Raw genomic sequence first — 18,026 nt, forward strand, 5'->3', positions numbered from 1 at the left:
ATTGTGCATCCCTTGGGAAATGGTATCCAGGTTCTCCAGTTGCAGGGTAGAACTTCCTCCGTGGGGACGTTTCGCCTTATCACATTAAGCTCCAGTACAGCGTGTCTCACTGGGGCAGCTAATACATCCCTTGGAAAGACTACAGAAATATACTTATGCTTGCTTTGATTTTATTTTTAGACAAAACCACGTAGAAAACTATTTCCTTTATTTAAGAAAAGCAGCTCTCCAAAGTACAGACCAGCAAACTCTGGCCAAAGTAGTAATACTTCGGCAGAGCCAGAAAACCTCTGAAGCTGATCCAGTAGCGCTGACTGATCTCATTAGCTCTTCTCATGAAAATATACAGATATGACTTCACTCCTGGATTACACTCCTATATTTAGTTTATACCTAATATGGACATTCAGTGTACAGAATTAAGTCATTTCCTTTCCTCGTGTCAAGTTCCTTGCCCTTTGTCTAGCCAACAATACAAGGAATAAGTTTGAACTCTCGGAGAACTCGCACACAAAGACATCTGTACTTAAGAGCAGTTTAGCTGATGTTGTTCACTTCAGCATAAACAAACACAGCATTCAGAGCCCTACAAAACAGATTGGGCCAAAAATGCATGTTTGACCTGAACTGAAAAAAAAACCTCACAATAAAAATCTGTGATCTGGGATCAATATGGAAAGGGGGAGTGTCAGGAGGATGGAGCCAGGCTCTGCTCGGTGACAACCAGTGACAGGACAAGGGGCAATGGGTGCAAACTGGAACACAGGAGGTTCCACTGAAATATGAGAAGAAACTTGTTGGGGGTGAGGGTGGCAGAGCCTGGCCCAGGCTGCCCAGGGGTGTTGTGGAGTCTCCTTCTCTGCAGACATTCCAACCCGCCTGGACACCTTCCTGTGTAACCTCAGCTGGGTGTTCCTGCTCCATGGGGGGATTGCACTGGATCAGCTTTCCAGGGCCCTTCAACCCCTGACATTCTGGGATTCTGTGTGGATAACAAGTAAATTATTTTTCTATGGATGGTCAAGCACCAAGCACCATCTTAATTAACTGCCAAGTGCAATTATCCAGCCTTAAAAGTAGTTCTTGTGGATTTCTAAATGCCGTGTGCAGCCCAGCCAGAACTCGGGATTGATGTAGGCACTGTTTTATAAAAGAGTGTAGGCCTTGTGTTAGTCACAACACAATGAATGTCTCATTTAAAAGAGAATCAGAGCAAGCTTACACCACTGAGAAAATAACAACATCCATGGGCTTTTTTTGTCCCTTTTAACTAATGTACACTTCTAAAAAAATCAAACCTGCAACCTCAGAGTACAAAAGTCATTTTCCAAAGTACATGGATTACTGTTTAGCTAGAAGTTCATCGAATTCCCCAACTAGATCCTTCCAAACACAGATTTTTTGTAAGAGACCGCACAGCCTTCAAAAATCCACAAGCTCAGCTTCAGAACCAAGTGCTTCTCTGTTCACCCTATTCACATTAAAAAGACAGTAACACTCTTCAAATAAAGAAGTCTCTCTCCTCCCTCTTTCTTTCCACAAGATCACGTCAGGATAACCGGTGGAAGACTAGACAGAGACACTGAGTCACTCCAGGCTGCCAGGGTAACCATTACTAACTTCTTAGGATGCTAAGAGTGTCACAGTGCTGCCCAGTAAAAGATTATAGGAACCTCCCACCCACTTCCTAACAGTGAAATACAGTTTAGATCAACATTCCTCATACCTACGTGTTATTTCTCAACAATTAACTATCTTTATGTACACACAAGACACATCTTTTAAGAAGATTATCCTTTTCAGACCACGCTCAGCCAGTTCTCAGGCCACTTTGTAGGGACAGGAGGAGAAGTGCAGGAGCATCAGACACCTTTCAGCTGCAAAGTAAGCCCCCAGTTCTAATTCATCTGAGCTGTCTAGGTGTTAATCATTGGAAAGGGAGGGCTAGATGCCAGTGACTAAAGCCATTTCTGTTGGAGAGTGTTCAGAAGCAATTTCTGACCGAAGAGAAGCTAACTCATCTGTGTCATCTCTTTGAAAATGATTGCTAGGAGTTTTAAACTTACTTGGCAATAGAATGAACATTTACACTTGAGACCATCTTTGTACTCTTAAACTATATTGTACCAAGGGCATCAGTTTCTGCATTAGCAACTAGATTCAAATCCAACAGACGAGGACGTTTCTGGCTATGAGGACTTTCCCAAGCAGAATTTAAAGGAATATAGCTTGCTGGCCAAAGAAGGAAAAGGCCTGATTTATAACAACTAAGCACAGGCTATTCTGAGATGGTCACGCCTCAGTTTATAAAGGGATCCTTTATGATACTCTGGTATTTGCTCTCAAGAAACAACCACCCATGAAACTTTGCTATCTACACCAAACACATATCAAAGACAGACTGAAAAAGTTCTCGGGTGCTGAGGTTATGACATCAAAACCTCCAAAGGATGAGCTGGTACGTCAGGAGGAGACTTATCTAATAAGATTATCAAGTGACAAGCCTGCCCCTGACAAGACTATCCCTGAGAAACAGCGTTGCATGTCTCTGGTCCTGGTATTTCCCTGTATCGATGTTCCTTTTCATTTCACAGTTACAAAAAAAAAAAGACAAACAAGATTGTGGGATGGCTTGTTATAAACCAATATACATTAGCTATATGACTCCAGAATGACACATCGGAGCTTACGTAAGGATACACACAGGCAAAGAGGAACCGTAACACAAAGGCAGACCTGGATGCGTTTAATTCACACAAACCACACTGCTCCTCTCACCCAGCCCTAGGCCAATATCAAGTCTGCTGCTAGAGATGCAGACACACACATCCCTTTCCTGCCATGGGCTCCGACATCCAACTGAACAAAACAGACCTAGAGCCCTAACACAAACAGTTCACCTGCCAAATTTCTGTTTAACTCAGATATACAAAAATGTAGACAAGCTTCTGTTACAATCACTGGGAGCGTTTAAGAGTGGGCTATTTATTAAATTTCTTCTCCTGACGGTACAATTCACAGGTAAACAGATAGCAGACACTATCTGATTTTCAAAACAGGTGCCAAATTTCGCAATGACATCTTACTTGAAAGCTGCCAGAAACCCAAGGTCTAATTAATTTGCAAGTACACACACGTTACAAAGTTGAAGAACAGAGCACCTTCCTTAATGGTTACCTACATGTGCTATAACCCACCTCACGCCAGCAGATAGACAACTATGAGTTTCTTGTTTGTTGAGTTTCTTGTTGGTTTTTTGCTTTAACACCAAACTTGTTGATCGTGTGTGTCTTCACCTTGCTATTACCAGAAGAACGCGATCACCAGCTGCCTTTTCCACCACCGAGGGCTGAGTTCTGGGCAGCTCCATCCCCAGCTCCTGCGTACACTGTCCTAAAGAAACCGCACTGGTGGCTTTGTAAGCTCCGTCCTGTGGTTTCCACAGATGAGTGGTTCTATTTGATCAAGTCAGTCCACTACACTTCTTATTTACAATAAAAATCCACACACAACAACTAAATTGCAGCTTTTACAAGTGGCCTGGAAGAGCTGTATTCAGATCCGCTCGAGTTTCTGCGTGCACGTTGATTACAATGCAGTCTTCACTACTCTAAAATGCCACTAGGGCATATAAAAATATTCTTGGTAGACAATGGATAGTGGGCCTCCCTCATTAATAAAACATGCCAAAATATGAGGAAACTAAATGAAATCAGATCTATCACTAGTTTCCCCCATCAGCTCTCAGAGGAAAGCATTGAAAAAATATTTACACTTAGTTTAAAAGAGCCCACAGGCAGCCCACCAGCACTGTAATGAAAAAACGGCTCAAGCTGCTCATTATGAGACCAAGAAACAGATTATTGACCCAAGTATCAGCACTGTAACACATTTTCTTACCTCAGTATCCTAATGCTGCATTTAAATTATCACAGACGAAGAAAACAGCAGACTGATACACTGTCCTCATGAATAAATCACAGCAATTTGCTGGTGACAAACAACCCCATCAAGTTATTCACAACTGAAACCCAACCAAGCGCACGCTCCTCCCTGTGCCATGCCCATCCTATTTTGTTACTGATCACAATTTAATAAGATGCAACCCCAACATTTTGGGAATGAAGCCAAACAGTCTCTCCTGCTTCACAGGTTTGTTTCTCAAGCTTTAATCCGTACCTTTGTTTCATCTTAGTCTGGCTGCTACAATCCTTTGTATGCAGGTCATACAGTTACCGCCCTTCAGCCGCAGGCATTTGGCAGGGGTTTCTTTTTTGGTCAAGAAGTCTTTCCACTACCTCTATCTTAAGAGCTTCACTGAGTAACAGTGCACAGGAAGAACCAAGACCCCATATACTGCTGAAAACTGACTACATTGCAAAATACTCCAACATTCACTCAGTAACTTCACAATCTTTCTAAAAGTAACCAGGTGAAAACTGTGCAACAGAGAAAAGCAGAAACTGAGCTTCCCTTTTAGAGGGGAAAAAATGACTAAATCAAAGTCTAGTGCTCTTCTAGACAGACACGATTAGTTTTATTGAATAACCACAAATATTCTGTTTGCATTTGATGAAGTGACCATCTCGATGGGACAGGCAGCAAGCGAGACTTCTATTAGCTTTACAAAAACGCTGTTCCAGTACTACTCAACAGCTGCAGTGTGGCACAGGCAGCAACACCCAGATGAAACACCTATTTTGGTCTGTCTGCTGGGGCGGGGGGTGTTTTTCCTCCGCAGGATTTTACAGGGAAATAACCTCTACCTGAGGATCGCCAAGGCAGACAAGAATAACTTCTCTAACCTGAACTATCCCGAAGGCAGGCAGCACACAGCCTGCAGCAGTCATTCACAACACTGCGAAAAGGCTTCCTAGAGGCAGATAGTGCTCACTGATAATCCTGAACATTACCTTCTTAAATCCACGCCATGAAGAAGTTTCAACTGAGAAGGACAGAAAAAATCCCTGCTTTTTCCCTTTCATGTACTTTAACACAAAATATCCCCTTTAAACAGACACACAAAGTTATTCCCCCTGCCACCAAATCCTTCTGCCATCAATCACTGCTCTCATTTGTTTAAAAATAGGAAAAAAATGGCCAATGAACTTTAGGACAGATGAAGATGAGTTGGCATGTTATATTAGAGAAGTATTGCTATAAATAATTCAAAGTAATCTGTCACTTAATTGCTCTACTAGTGAAGCTCTAACCTCCAACTAAAATCAGGTCTGGAATCCTTCACTGCGATGCTTTCCCTGGCTCTCATTACTGCCTCCCGAGACCACTAAAATGTCCAAAACAAGGAAAATTCATTGTTTTAAAAGTATCGTTTAATAAATCTATACTTAACAACTTATTTGTAAAGCTGTACCTAGTCTGCTGGCAATTTTCATGTTTGTCATCGTGGCTTTTATACTAAGCAATGCCAATCTCTCAGATGAAGGCTTTCCATTATTTTCTCATTGCAACAAAAAGAAACCTCATCTGAAAAATAAAAGTACTTCATTTCTAGGGAGGTTTTCTTCCAAGTGAGTTTAAGCACAGGATAGATTAACACCGTTTACTCTCTGCACTTTGGATATGAAGTGAAAGGAAGATGCTGCATCCCTAGAGCCCCAGAGGATGCAAAATATTGCATCATACTGCAATATATGAATGCAAAACATGCGGGGATACCGTACGGTATTTTTGCCAGATAAGGGCAGCACAACTCACGCTCACCCTTCTAGTTTAGAAATAAAACTGGTGATGCATTTACAATGTTTCATTTCTACCCAAAACTAGACTTCTTAGGCAGGGGATTGCGTGAAAAGTAACTTGTTTTTTACCACCATACACACGCTGGGACACACAATGCGGAGAGCTGAATGCCCTGCGGTTCACAGAGCAAGGGCTTCCGATGCCCACGGTCCTGCTACGCGCCAGCTGCAACATTTGCTCTCGGGGAAAGAATTTTCCAGCAAACGCACACAGGCACTTTCCCCAAGTGACTTATTTGCGGTCCGCCTAATCGCTCGCTCTATCTGCACACACACTGACTCAGCCCGGGTCCCCGCACCGGGCACACACCCTCCGCTCCCCGCCCCGGGCTCTTTGTGCGCGGCAGCCCCGCACCGCGGCGGGGCGGCGGCTGCAGCCGGGCCCGGAGCCGCCCTGAGGGGAGCGAACCCCGCGCTGCCGCCGCCCCGCCCCGGCCCCGGGGAGTCTGGGGAGGGCGGAACGGGGCTCCCTGAGGGGAAGGGGGTGCCAGAGGCGGCGGCCCCTCAGCCCGCCGGGGAGGAGCGGCCCCGAGCGACGCGCTGAGGGAAACTTGGAGCGGGCGGGAAAGCGGCGGTTGGGGGAGGGGGCGCCCAACGGTCGGCGCGCGCGCTCGGCGCCCAGACGGGGCTGGACGGGACCTCCCCCCCCACCAGACCCGCGCCGCCTTTACCTTCACGAAGAGCTCGATGACGGGCTCCTTGTCGCCCTCCTTCAGGCCGTTCACCGGCACGGACAGCGCCATGCTTCAGCCTCCGCCCAGCCCCTCGCCTCGCCCGCCGCTGCCAGCCGGGACGGCGACGCCGCTTCGCTCCGCTCCGCTCCCCTCACCCGCCCGGAGCGCGACTGCGCCCGGCCCCGCCCCAGCGGCACAGGCGGCCGGCGCGGGGGGCGGGCCCAGCGTGGAGGGGGCGTGGTCGCTGAGGGGGCGTGGCCATCGCTGAGGGGGCGTGGCCGGCGCTGAGGGTTGACGGTTCCCATCGCGGGGCCCAGGGCGCGGTGTCGCCTGTGTCACAGCTTGTGGGTCACAGAATCACAGAATCCCAGAATGTCAGGGACTGGAAGGGACCTGGAAAGCTCATGCAGTGCAATCCCCCCATGGAGCAGGAACACCCAGATGAGGTTACACAGGAAGGTGTCCAGGCGGGTTGGAATGTCTGCACAGAAGGAGACTCCACAACCCCCTGGGCAGCCTGGGCCAGGCTCTGCCACCCTCACCATGAAGACGTTTCTCCTCATCTTTTAGTGGAACCTCCTGTGTTCCAGTTTGCACCCATTGCCCCTTGTCCTGTCATTGGTTGTCACTGAGCAGAGCCTGGCTCCATCCTCCTGACACTCCCCCTTTCCATCTTGATCCCCAGGAATGAGTCCCCCCTCAGTCTCCTCTTGTCCAGCTCCAGAGCCCCAGCTCCCTCAGCCTTTCCTCACACGGGAGATGCTCCACTCCCTCCAGCATCTTGGTGGCTGCGCTGGACTCTCTGCAGCAGTTCCCTGTCCTGCTGGAACTGAGGGGCCACAACTGGACACAATATTCCAGATGGGCAGGTGTCATTGTGTCCCCCCATCGCCTCAGCCCCAGGGCCGCAGGCCGCTGTGCTCGGGGGGAAAAAGCTTCAAAACTAGAAAGTTTCCCTCTCACGGACCAGCCAGCCCGTGGGCGCCTGCGCCAGAGCAGCAGAAACAGCGTCTTTCTTGGCCAAAATCTATTTCGAGAGTCAGGGAGGAGCACTTCCAGCCTAGTTTTTCCCTCGCTATTAAGGTCAGGGACTGAGGAGCTGGACAGAAAAAAATGTGCAGGGAAATTGGGCGAAACATCAGAATGAAATTAAACCATTTGCCCTTTTCCCTGTCTTTTCACCAAAATAGCACAAGGCAGCGTGCAGCCTGCGATCACATTTTCCCCATGCGACTTGAACAGAGCGGCTTTTATGCCTCGGCACCACCCGCCCTTGCTCCTGGTCCTTCCTTTTTCTCTTTTGGGGCTCAGACTCTTTTATGTTGAATAGTCTGGGCTCAGCTGCACCGGAGCGTCTGGGCAGAGCCGTTCCCAAGGTGGGACGCCCCGAGGTGGCACCGAACGACTCGCAGACTCTTCACTCTGCTGCTTTATTGCTGTTTGCGCCCCGGCGCTGGGACCAACCTCCCTGTAATTTGTACCCAAATGCCTCCGTGCAACCAGAAATGGCTCCGGATTAAATGGTTACCAACACAGCATTCACTGCTAATAACAAAACCTTGTATCTCTCCAGGCATTTTGCTACCCTCACTTCTGCATAACCGGATATCTTTAAGCAAATTTCTTCTCTGATTGCGCTTGAATTGTTTATCCAGAGCAGGAAAAACTGCTGTCAGACCCTCTCCTGGTGCTGACAGGGCTGGGTAAGCGATGTGACAAAGTCCTTTTTATTCCCATTGCTGCAGCTCCTGCTCAGCCCTCCTGGCTCAGCGGCTCCTGGGGAGTCGGTGGAAGATTCGTGGCTGTTTGTTTAACACAGAGTCCAAGGAATCTCGCTGATTCATGGGGTGGGACGGTCTGAATGGGAAATCGGTGTGTCACCGCAACCAAACCGACCCGGGACTGCGCAGTGCAGGAACCTCCCTCAGTAATCACCCTCAAATTAATTGCAGCCTGTACCGCAGAGGGCACTGTGTTAGAATGTGGGTGGTGTCGATGGGAGGGAAAAACCTTTTCCCTTAAATGGGATTGTCGCAGAAACCTTCCACAAGCACTGAATTTGGGGCATTACGTTCACTTTTTCCACAGGGCAGAGTAAGAAATTCACGCCAGTTGGGCCAAATTCCCCAGTAGATTTAATGAACTGGTGACGAGCGGGTTTTATTGGGAGGTCGTTGCAGGAGGCTGGAAGGGGAAATATTGATCCTTGTCTTCCTCTCTGAGCTTCACCATCCTCCTCTGCCGAAAGTTTCAAAAATCACAGGGTTTGGTCAAACCCAAAAGACTTTATCAGCCCCCCCAAAGCAAAGATGCTTTGGAAAAGGTTTAGCACAAAGGAACAGCTCAAGGTGGGCGTAGAGCAACAAATCCCAGCTCTGCGAGGCGCTCGGCGCTTTCTCATGTTTAACCAGCCGCACAAAGGAGCTGCCGGGGCTGGTTTTCCTCGGCACCGCTGTGTTTCTTCCCTAACAAAAGGGTTTGCACGCTGTCGTCTTGCAGAGCAGCTCATGGCTTATTCCATTCCCACCCAGCTGCACCAGCCTCGTCTGCTGCTTAACATCTTTTCAGTTATTTTACTTTTAGATGCCATTTTCCTGCTCTCCAGCTGCCACCTACTAAACCCCTCATCCTCCCCATTCAAATGAAACCTCTAGCGATGCTCAGAACGGTTTGGAATGTCGAAAGCTCTCAATTCTTTCCTAGCTCTGTAATTGCTGCTTGTGTTATTCCGGAAGATTGTTTTTTTTGTTTTTAACAATAATACTTAGTATTAATTCACCCAAGCTTTACAAAATAACCAGCCCTCCATAGGAAATGGTTATTACCCATCTTTTACAGGCATGAGGAATGAGTCAGAAAAGTGAAGTGACTTATTCAAAGCTAAATTTGCACGGAACCGGAGAGTCGGAACAAAGCAATTCCGGCCCCCACCTGTGCTTAGATCAGTAGGTCGCTCCCTCGATATTATTTTATGCTGTATCGAGAGGGTTTATTTCCATTTGGCGCAGCAGTAAAACAGCGTATTATTGTTTCACTTCTCTAGCACTCCTGGCCTTTCCGCGGCAATTTTCCATCTCAAACTTTCCAAGCGCTTTCGAAAGCAGAGGCATCGGATGTTAAAGATATCAAAGCCCTCGCTGTGCACGTTCGGCCGCTGGAATTTGCCGCCGCGTTAACCCCAGGCTTCAAAAACGCCTCTTTATTTCCACGGGGAGGTTTTCAGCTCGGGTTGCAGCTCAGCGGGACCACATGCCGCACAAATATCCTGGGTTTTAAGAGCGATGAGAGGGTTTCAGTAAGAAAGGGGAAGGTTTGGCAGGGGAACGCAGCTCACCGGACCACCCGGTATCGGCTGCGGTGGGAGGTGAGAGCCCAACCGGGCAGTCAGGGTCATTATAACACTTTAAATTAATGGTGGATGAAGCTGCAAGAAGAACATGCCCACGGACACCTATTAAAAGACAAGCAGAGCCGACACGCCCTGGTTTAAAAATACCAGCGTTCCCATTCCACGGCTAATTCGGGTTCCTGGGCTGGGATGTAAAGTCCTTCCCAGCGGGAGGAGTGGTGACCGCAGCGCCGTGTCCCAGCGTCCCAGCTGTGACCCGCAGCACAGCAACCCCGTCATCTCCCATTTCCTTCACCCACCCAGACACCAAGCGAGATTTTGGGCTCCATCCCTCCCCTGACAATTAGGACAGGCCCTTTTGTTCCGCCGATATTGCTTGTTTGTGTTTCATTACCAGCCGTTTTGGTTTTGGAGCGGATGGGAGGGTGTTAACCAGATTTACAGGGAGCGCGGGGGGAAGATCCAACTTCTGCTGGTGTCAGACTGTTTGCAGTTTGCGGTACCTCCCGACCAGCTGTCCCTCGATGGCTCATTTTCATCCGGGGAGGATGCCAGATTTCAGCATTTCAGCAGCATCGCAGAGCTGCTCCCACAAGGCGCCCAAGTGAGCAGCTGAGAACACGCGGCGCGGAACCGGACCCAGTTAACAGCTGATGCTGGTGAAGACAAGAGCAGAAACCAGCTCTGTGCCGCGGGCCGAGGCAGAATTAAGGAGCAGATGACACATCCCGGGTCATTACGTGGGAAGTTCACTTCCTCCCACAATTTCTAGGTCACGTCTCTTTTGCACAGTCCAAGTTAACGCGGCTCCAAGCACAGAGGTCACGGGACTCCGCGTTTCTAGGAAATGTTAATCAAGAAATTTAGTGGCAGTAATTGCACCTTGGAGTCATTTAATAATCGATGTACTTTCCACGCAATAACATGCTGGTTTTGTTACTTTTTCTGCTTACTGGCATATGGTCCTTACCCCGGGGGCTGAGCAGTAATTAACGCGTTTCGCGGTGAAACGTTTGGCCTCGGCGTCTCACGGAGAGGGGAGGTGGACAAAGGCGCCTTTGTCTGCGGGTCCCCCGCGCCGGGGCAGGTTTCTGGGAACGCTGACACAGGCAGAGTTGTCACCTCGCTGCTTTTCACATCGCTGGGACACTGGGAAAAGTGACACCAGTCCATGGTGACACCCGGGGAAAGTTGGCTCTCAGGACCACACAAGCCATTGAGCGCCCGGCTCCCCCGCTCAGCGCCAGGCCGTTGCCATCCCTCGCCTCCTGTTCCTCGTTGCCCTGCTTTTAAAATTCAGATATTTGCCTTTACTGTGAGCATCAAGAAAAACACGTTTAGCTTCACCCTTTTGTAGAAAAAGACCTGGAAAGGACCGAGAAGCGAAGTTCGATGCTCAACCAAGCACAAAGGGAGCTGGAAACATCTTGGGATACATCCCCGCAGCGGGAGTTCCTTCAAGAAAAACCCCGGATTTATCACAGTTCTGTTTTTTAAAGTTATTTGAAGAAAATAAGACACTGTTTCCTGCGCCTGCTTAGATAAAATCTATATTTCCCCACCCTTATGTATAGAAGTTGCCTGGAAGTAAATAAGTAAAGGTCATTGGCTGTTTTCTTTTAAGGTTAGTCCCCAGGTGATTCAAAGAGCTGGGATGATAATGGGATTTGCTTAAAGGAAATAAAAAACACAACCAAAACCACCCTAAGCAACCTGCTTCTCAAAATAAATGTACCAAGTTTGCTTGGCTTTGGTTGAGTTAAATGAGCCCAATGACCCAGCACAGCGATCAAACGCCACCCGCTAGGGTTCTGCTGAGTTCTATCATCCCCAAAACCCAAAAGTCACTGGGAGTCGGGATGACAAACTCTTTCCATTAAATCCCAGCAGCTCCCAGCTGGGTTTCAACACCGCGAACTGGCTTCTGTCAGGGAGCTCAGCTGGGAAACGCTGTTTGCTGGGGGTGTTATGGGTCTGTGAAGGAACTGAGGGTGGTCCTGCCTGCGCGTCGTGCTGCAAACAGCAGCTGCGGAGGATCAGCCCAATTCATGACACCCAGCCAGGGCGTTTTCTCTCTGGGGTGCAGCTAACACCACTAAAAAGAAAATCAAACATCAAAACCTCTTTATCCCCAGGCTTCCTTGATCCCAAACCACGCTGTCAGCGCAGGCGCCCGATAATCTGTCCCCATTTATTGCAGGACCAGGCGCATTTTCCCCTCAAGGCCTGGCAGGCAACAAGACACTAATGTGACTGTTTGATGGTTTTTATATGGCCTAAGGATTGGGGGATGATGGGAGCCCAGCAAAGGGCTCACGGGAGCAGGGGCAGTGCCGCACGTGGGACAAGGACTCGCCGGGAGCACCAGATGTGGGGCCCTGAGTGATTCCATCACGTTATCCCACAGAGCCACAGAATCCCAGAGTGTCAGGGGCTGAAAGGGACCTAGAAAGCTGATCCAGTGCAATCCCCCCATGGAGCAGGAACACCCAGATGAGGTTACACAGGAAGGTGTCCAGGCGGGTTGGAATGTCTGCACAGAAGGAGACTCCACAACCCCCCTGAGCAGCCTGGGCCAGGCTCTGCCACCCTCACCCCCAACAAGTTTCTTCTCATCTTGAAGTGGAACCTCCTGTGTTCCAGTTTGCACCCATTGCCCCTTGTCCTGTCACTGGTTGTCACCAGAAGAGCCTGGCTCCATCCTCCTGACACTCACCCTTTCCATATTGATCACCATGAATGAGGTGGATGCCACATTTGTGCTCAGCATTAAACCACAGCTGCGCATGTTGGGATCAACATCCATCACCTGCGAGAGGGGACACGAAACAGGAACGAGCAGGAACCACCGGCACAGCCATGGGGGCTGCAGCACCAGCTCCCGACAGTGACGCAGAATCAGTCAATCCCAGAACATCAGGGACTGGAAGGGCCCTGGAAAGCTCATCCAGTGCAATCCCCCCATGGAGCAGGAACACCCAGATGAGGTTACACAGGAAGGTGTCCAGGCGGGTTGGAATGTCTGCAGACACGGGCACAACGCCCATGGAGACAGAGCTCACTGGTGCGTTCAGGTAATAAACCCAGGGTGTGGGAGGCGCTTACGGGAAATGGAGAAGGACGTTGTCCAGCAGATGCTCGAGGGCTCAGGTTGCTCTTCCCAGCTGGGCCACAGGGCAGGGGGGACGACGCTCTGACCCCAGCGTGGGAAGCTCCAAATCCTTCTGTTTTACTCAAAGAAAACACGGAAAACGGTTCTCTTGGGAAAGCGACTCTGAGCGGGGGAAGAATTGTTCAATTCCACCGCTAAAGCTTTGTGTTAAACCCAGGGGCAGGGCTGCAGCTTGAGTAAATTGTTGTGGCTACGCCGAAATAAAGGAGTTTTGGCTGCCAACGTCAGCCCAGGGATGGCCCCGGAGAGAAGGGTCAGCTCATGATCACAAAAGCACGTGCATCACTTCATCACTTATCTGCCCAGCCAGATCTTCCTCTGGTTTTTCTCCCCCTTGGCCTCTGTTGATGCCGCTCTGGGTGTCCCAGGGAGCACCAATCTCGGCTTGTGTTGCAGGACACGCGAATGTCCCCAGTGGGATGCACTGTGCCCGGGCTCATGGAGGGGATTTGCCTGGGGGGCAGAGCCTTCTTGTAATTCCCCATTCAGCTTTTAAAAATCATTGTCTACGTGCTACAAGCAGCTGCAAAACATTTCAATCGCCTTTGTGAACAACCCCCCACGCTGCCCCTGTCCGGGGGGGGAAGCTGCCGTTACACATGGACGGTGGCTCCAGCAGGGTTTTAATTCAGCGAGTGGATTTCAGTACCGATGTGACTACCTCTGCGATGATATTTTGTTAATGAGATAGAAACAGTTTGGCTCCCTTCCAGCTTGTGAACGTCCCTGCGAGCCGGCGTGCACCGGGGGTGAGAAGGGAGAATTACACTAAGTGTGTGACTGGCAAAACAAAATCGAGCTCTTTCTTACTTATCTATTTTTAATCTCTTACAAGCATGAGAGTGGATCCTTCTATTATTCATGCGGGAGGACACAGGGAGCTGTTCTCGCAGCTTTGACTCTTCTTTCAGCTTCAACTCTCCTTTCTGGACGAGGAAAGGGGACACCGCGCTGTCCGGGACTGAGAGAACTGAAGGTTGTTGGTGAAAAGGGAGTAATTCGGATGTTTTGTGGGAGAAAATCACCCCACAGGAGACCGTCTCCATGGGCACAGGGCTCACTGCGCAAAGCCAGGCAGCTCACGAGATTAATCCTGCCTCAGTTTCCCCATCTGTACAGCGGGTTTCGCATTCCCTGGTGGTGTGGTGAAGATTCATATTCATAAAACACTCATGCAATTAACATAATTTCCTGATAACTCTTTTGGCAACTGAAGAGGTGACTTTGCGGTAAGGCCGAAGAGCAGCACCATGGCAAAATATCATAGCAAACCTTCAACAGCAAAACCACTGGGCTAAAGAGGTGATCATTAACATTGCAAAATGACGCACTCGGTGCTCAGAAATACCAGAATTTCAGCCTGAGCAGGCAGAGCGTGTGCTGCAGATAACGAAGATTTGGGAAATCTTTGCTCTGGTTCTGCCCCCCAGGATTGTTGTTCTCTGCAGGGCAAAAGTGGCTTCACCAGGAACTGCAGCCGCTGAGGTTTTAAGCCGTGACTCAGGAGGTTTAAGCTCAGCTCTGGGCATATGCAGGCTTTGGACATCACTCCCTTGGCTCCGCTGTGCTGCCTCGGGTTGCGAGGTTTAGAGAAGGCGGGGGAGTTTGTCGCTGTGTTTAGGAGCTGCCAGCACTATATGTGCTGCTGCAATATAAATAAGTTTATCCTAAAGGTTATTTCTAAGTCTGGGTAGAACGGTGAGGTCTTGGCTTCTTGTCCTGACCACATTTCCTTTTCTGTCTCGAGTCCTTTGAAAAAAAATCTGGCTCCTTCCAGCGTGACTCAGATAGGAGGAAATAAAATCCACATTCATTGTGTCACCGCTTGAGTCAGATCAGCATTTACGCCACTGGTCCGGAGCAGGTTGGCTCTGTGATGGGCGTTTACTTTGTTCCTTGTGATGAACATGATTAACCTTATACAAGGACTTTGCCCAAAGAACCACCTGGAAAACTCAGAGGGATTGGGATGCAGCATCACCCCATTGACGGGAGCAGAAACCCGCAAAGGATGCGTGTTTACCCCAGGTTCCAGTATCAGCTGGGGAATGACCTATTAGAGAGCAGTGTAGGGGAAAGGGACTTGGGTGTCCTGGGGACAGCAGGGTGACCATGAGCCAGCACTGGGCCCTTGTGGCCAGGAAGGCAAATGGTACCGGAGCAGGAACACCCAGATGAGGTTACACAGGAAGGTGTCCAGGCGGGTTGGAATGTCTGCAGAGAAGGAGACTCCACAACCCCCCTGGGCAGCCTGGGCCAGGCTCTGCCACCCTCACCCCAACAAGTTTCTTCTCAAATTTAAGTGGAACCTTTTGTATTCAAGTTTGAACCCACTGCCCCTTGTCCTGTCACTGGTTGTCACCCAGAAGAGCCTGGCTCCATCCTCCTGACACTCCCCCTTTCCAGATTGATCCCCAGGAATGAGTCCCCCCTCAGTCTCCTCTTGTCCAGCTCCAGAGCCCCAGCTCCCTCAGCCTTTCCTCACACGGGAGATGCTCCACTCCCTCCAGCATCTTGGTGGCTGCGCTGGACTCTCTCCAGCAGTTCCCTGTCCTGCTGGAACTGAGGGGCCACAACTGGACACAAGATTCCAGGTGTGGTCTCACAGGGCAGAGTAGAGGGGCAGGAGAACCTCTCTGACCTACTGACCACCCCCTTCTAATCCACCCCAAACAAACCAGGTTTGGTGTTTGAAGAAGCCAGCAGAGCACAAAACCACCCGTGATGTTTAGGCTGCGCCTTGCAGAGCCCACCCTGAGCCCAGCTCTAGCTCTGCTCACATTCACATGTCAGACAACGCGGAGTTGAGCAACCGTGCCCTTTACCGTGTGAAGCTTCAGTCGCAGCTCTGAGCCCAGAGCTCGGCCTCGGTGCTGCGATTCCTCATCCAGGTTCCACCAGCTCACGGCGTACCGGGTGCTTTCCAAACCAGCAGAGGTCCTGAACATTAAGGCAATTCACAAATTAGTTTGAGTGTAAAACTGCGGTGGTGAAGGTCCCTTGGGAAATTTCCAGAGTCACACAAGCGGAAAAATTCAATAATCCAACACCGAGTTTCTATAAACTCCGAACTATTGCACACACACCTGCTATTGTCCCAGCTGTTGACATAACAAATACATCTTTCTTTGTCACAAACCACGGATATTGCCCTGCCAGTGACTCACCGCATCCTTACGCTCACTCCTGTGAGCGCGTTTTCATCTGAACTATACAGTCCAATTAAACTTGAATTTATTATTTTCTGTAGTTAGATATAGTTATTCCAGTATGTCCTTTATCGAACCTCAGGTATCTTATTTTAGGAAGGCGGCCGTGCTTAACGAGCAAACACGGAGCATTAGCAGATTCAGAATAAAAAGAGCACACAGGGATCATGCACCTGAGGTTCTGCTGCACGGGGCATCCTACAGTTACAACTACAAATAAAAGGATTGAGAAGCAGAGGGAAGAGGTTAAGCAAGAAGATGGAGAGGTAAACAGATGGGACACGTTTGGTTTTGGATGATGGGGTCTCACAGAGGACCAGGAGAGGAATTCAGTGGTGCTGCAGGGCGCAGACACAAATGCCAAGGGTTACCGTCCCGGCAGGGCCAATTTGTGCTAAAAACCATCTCTGCAACAGGCCCTAGAGCAGGAAGAACAGTGGAATTGCTCATGAAAAACAAGAGGCTTGCAACCGCTAAACTGGGGTTTAAATGCAATGTTGGTATATGAATGAATGGCCACATGGGAAGGAATTAAAATACTAAGCTAAACACAACTTAAAGAAGTTCTGTTTTCTTGAAAAGCACATTTAATTGCTTTTTTTCAGCTTAAACCATTCTTTATGGATAGATGTCAATGAGCAGGGAGCTCCTAACAGACTCCAAAGGAGGGGAAAAGGTGGGGGAACACGTGTCAGGTCTGTCCGTCCGTCCTTTGGGACTGTCCAGGATCACCTGGGAAGGAACCGTCCTGGAGGCAGGAGATGAAAAATCACTCTGAGGGAAGATAAGCGGCCAGTGACTCAGGTACTGAATATATTTAAAGAACTTCTAGGAGATTAAAAGGCATAGAGAGGTCACAAACCCAGATGAAAGGCAGGTTCAGGTGAGAAAGAACGAGGCGTTAACCCCTTGTGAAGACTGTACATGTATGGCCTTACAAGACTGAATTTCAGAACCATTTGTGCTGCCAAGGAACACCCCAGAAAAAGAGAAAAGAACAAGGTGATGACATTAGCACAATATGGTGTCAGGTTCCGCAGTTTCCTAAGTATCAAATTCACTCAGATGTACTTTTAAAAATGTGTTCGTCCAGAAAATCCTTGGAATTTATTATACACATTTAATAACAGATGATCCTTGACATTCAAGTGTTGTTGAACTAATTTTACAAGCGCTTGAGGATACAATGTTGACTTACGCCAAGAAGCAAAAGGTTCAGCATATAAGGAAGTGCAGAAGGAAGCTACTTAGACAATATCCCCTTCCATCCAGTATCTTCAGAATACTGGTTTGATTTTAAAACCTTACACCATGTCAAGTCAAAAGACTAATCAAATATCGACACTTAATCATGCACATCACATCTATCTCAGCTGCAGGACAAAAAAAGAATTTCAAACCCACGTTCTATCCCTCCTTCCAGAGGACCCTCAGACTTCAGAACTGACTTGATTTCAGAACCAGAGCTTGAATTTCAAATTCAACAGTAGCAATCCAGCAAGTTTCTAATCTGATTATGCAAAAGGCAGCGAGCCGCCGGGATTCTTCAGCTGAGCTTCAACCCAGGCTTCACGGGACTAAAGCCTGGAACTAAGTCACCACCAACCTGCCACCAATTTCTCTGCAGGATCTCAAAACATTTTACTTGCCCTGAGGAGAGATTTTCACCAGCAAATGCTTTGTTTAAGCTTTATCCATCCTGACAAGGCGCTGAGCAGGCAGACTGCTTTACTCTTGCTTTGCAAGAACGCAGATCCAGACACTCAGGAGCATCAGTGAACTACCGAGGGGCTATTTCTGCCACCCCCAGGACGGTTAAAAGCCCCAAATTTTCCAAAGCCAGCATACTGGATCAAATAC

General features: G+C 49.0%; 1 protein-coding gene across 1 annotated transcript in view; it reads right to left on the minus strand.

Moving 5' to 3' along the window:
* CLIC4 (chloride intracellular channel 4) overlaps nt 1-6,614 on the minus strand; it is a 29,345-nt gene extending 22,731 nt beyond the window's left edge. The window contains exon 1 of the mRNA XM_082071363.1: nt 6,434-6,614. Within this exon, the coding sequence (XP_081927489.1) occupies nt 6,434-6,505 (72 nt within the window). The 5' untranslated portion in view covers nt 6,506-6,614. The remainder of the gene's footprint in view (nt 1-6,433) is intronic.
* Between the last annotated feature and the right edge of the window lie 11,412 nt (nt 6,615-18,026).

Source organism: Streptopelia decaocto, assembly GCF_964273445.1.
Source record: "Streptopelia decaocto genome assembly, chromosome: 23".
Classification (NCBI taxonomy): Eukaryota; Metazoa; Chordata; class Aves; order Columbiformes; family Columbidae; genus Streptopelia; species Streptopelia decaocto.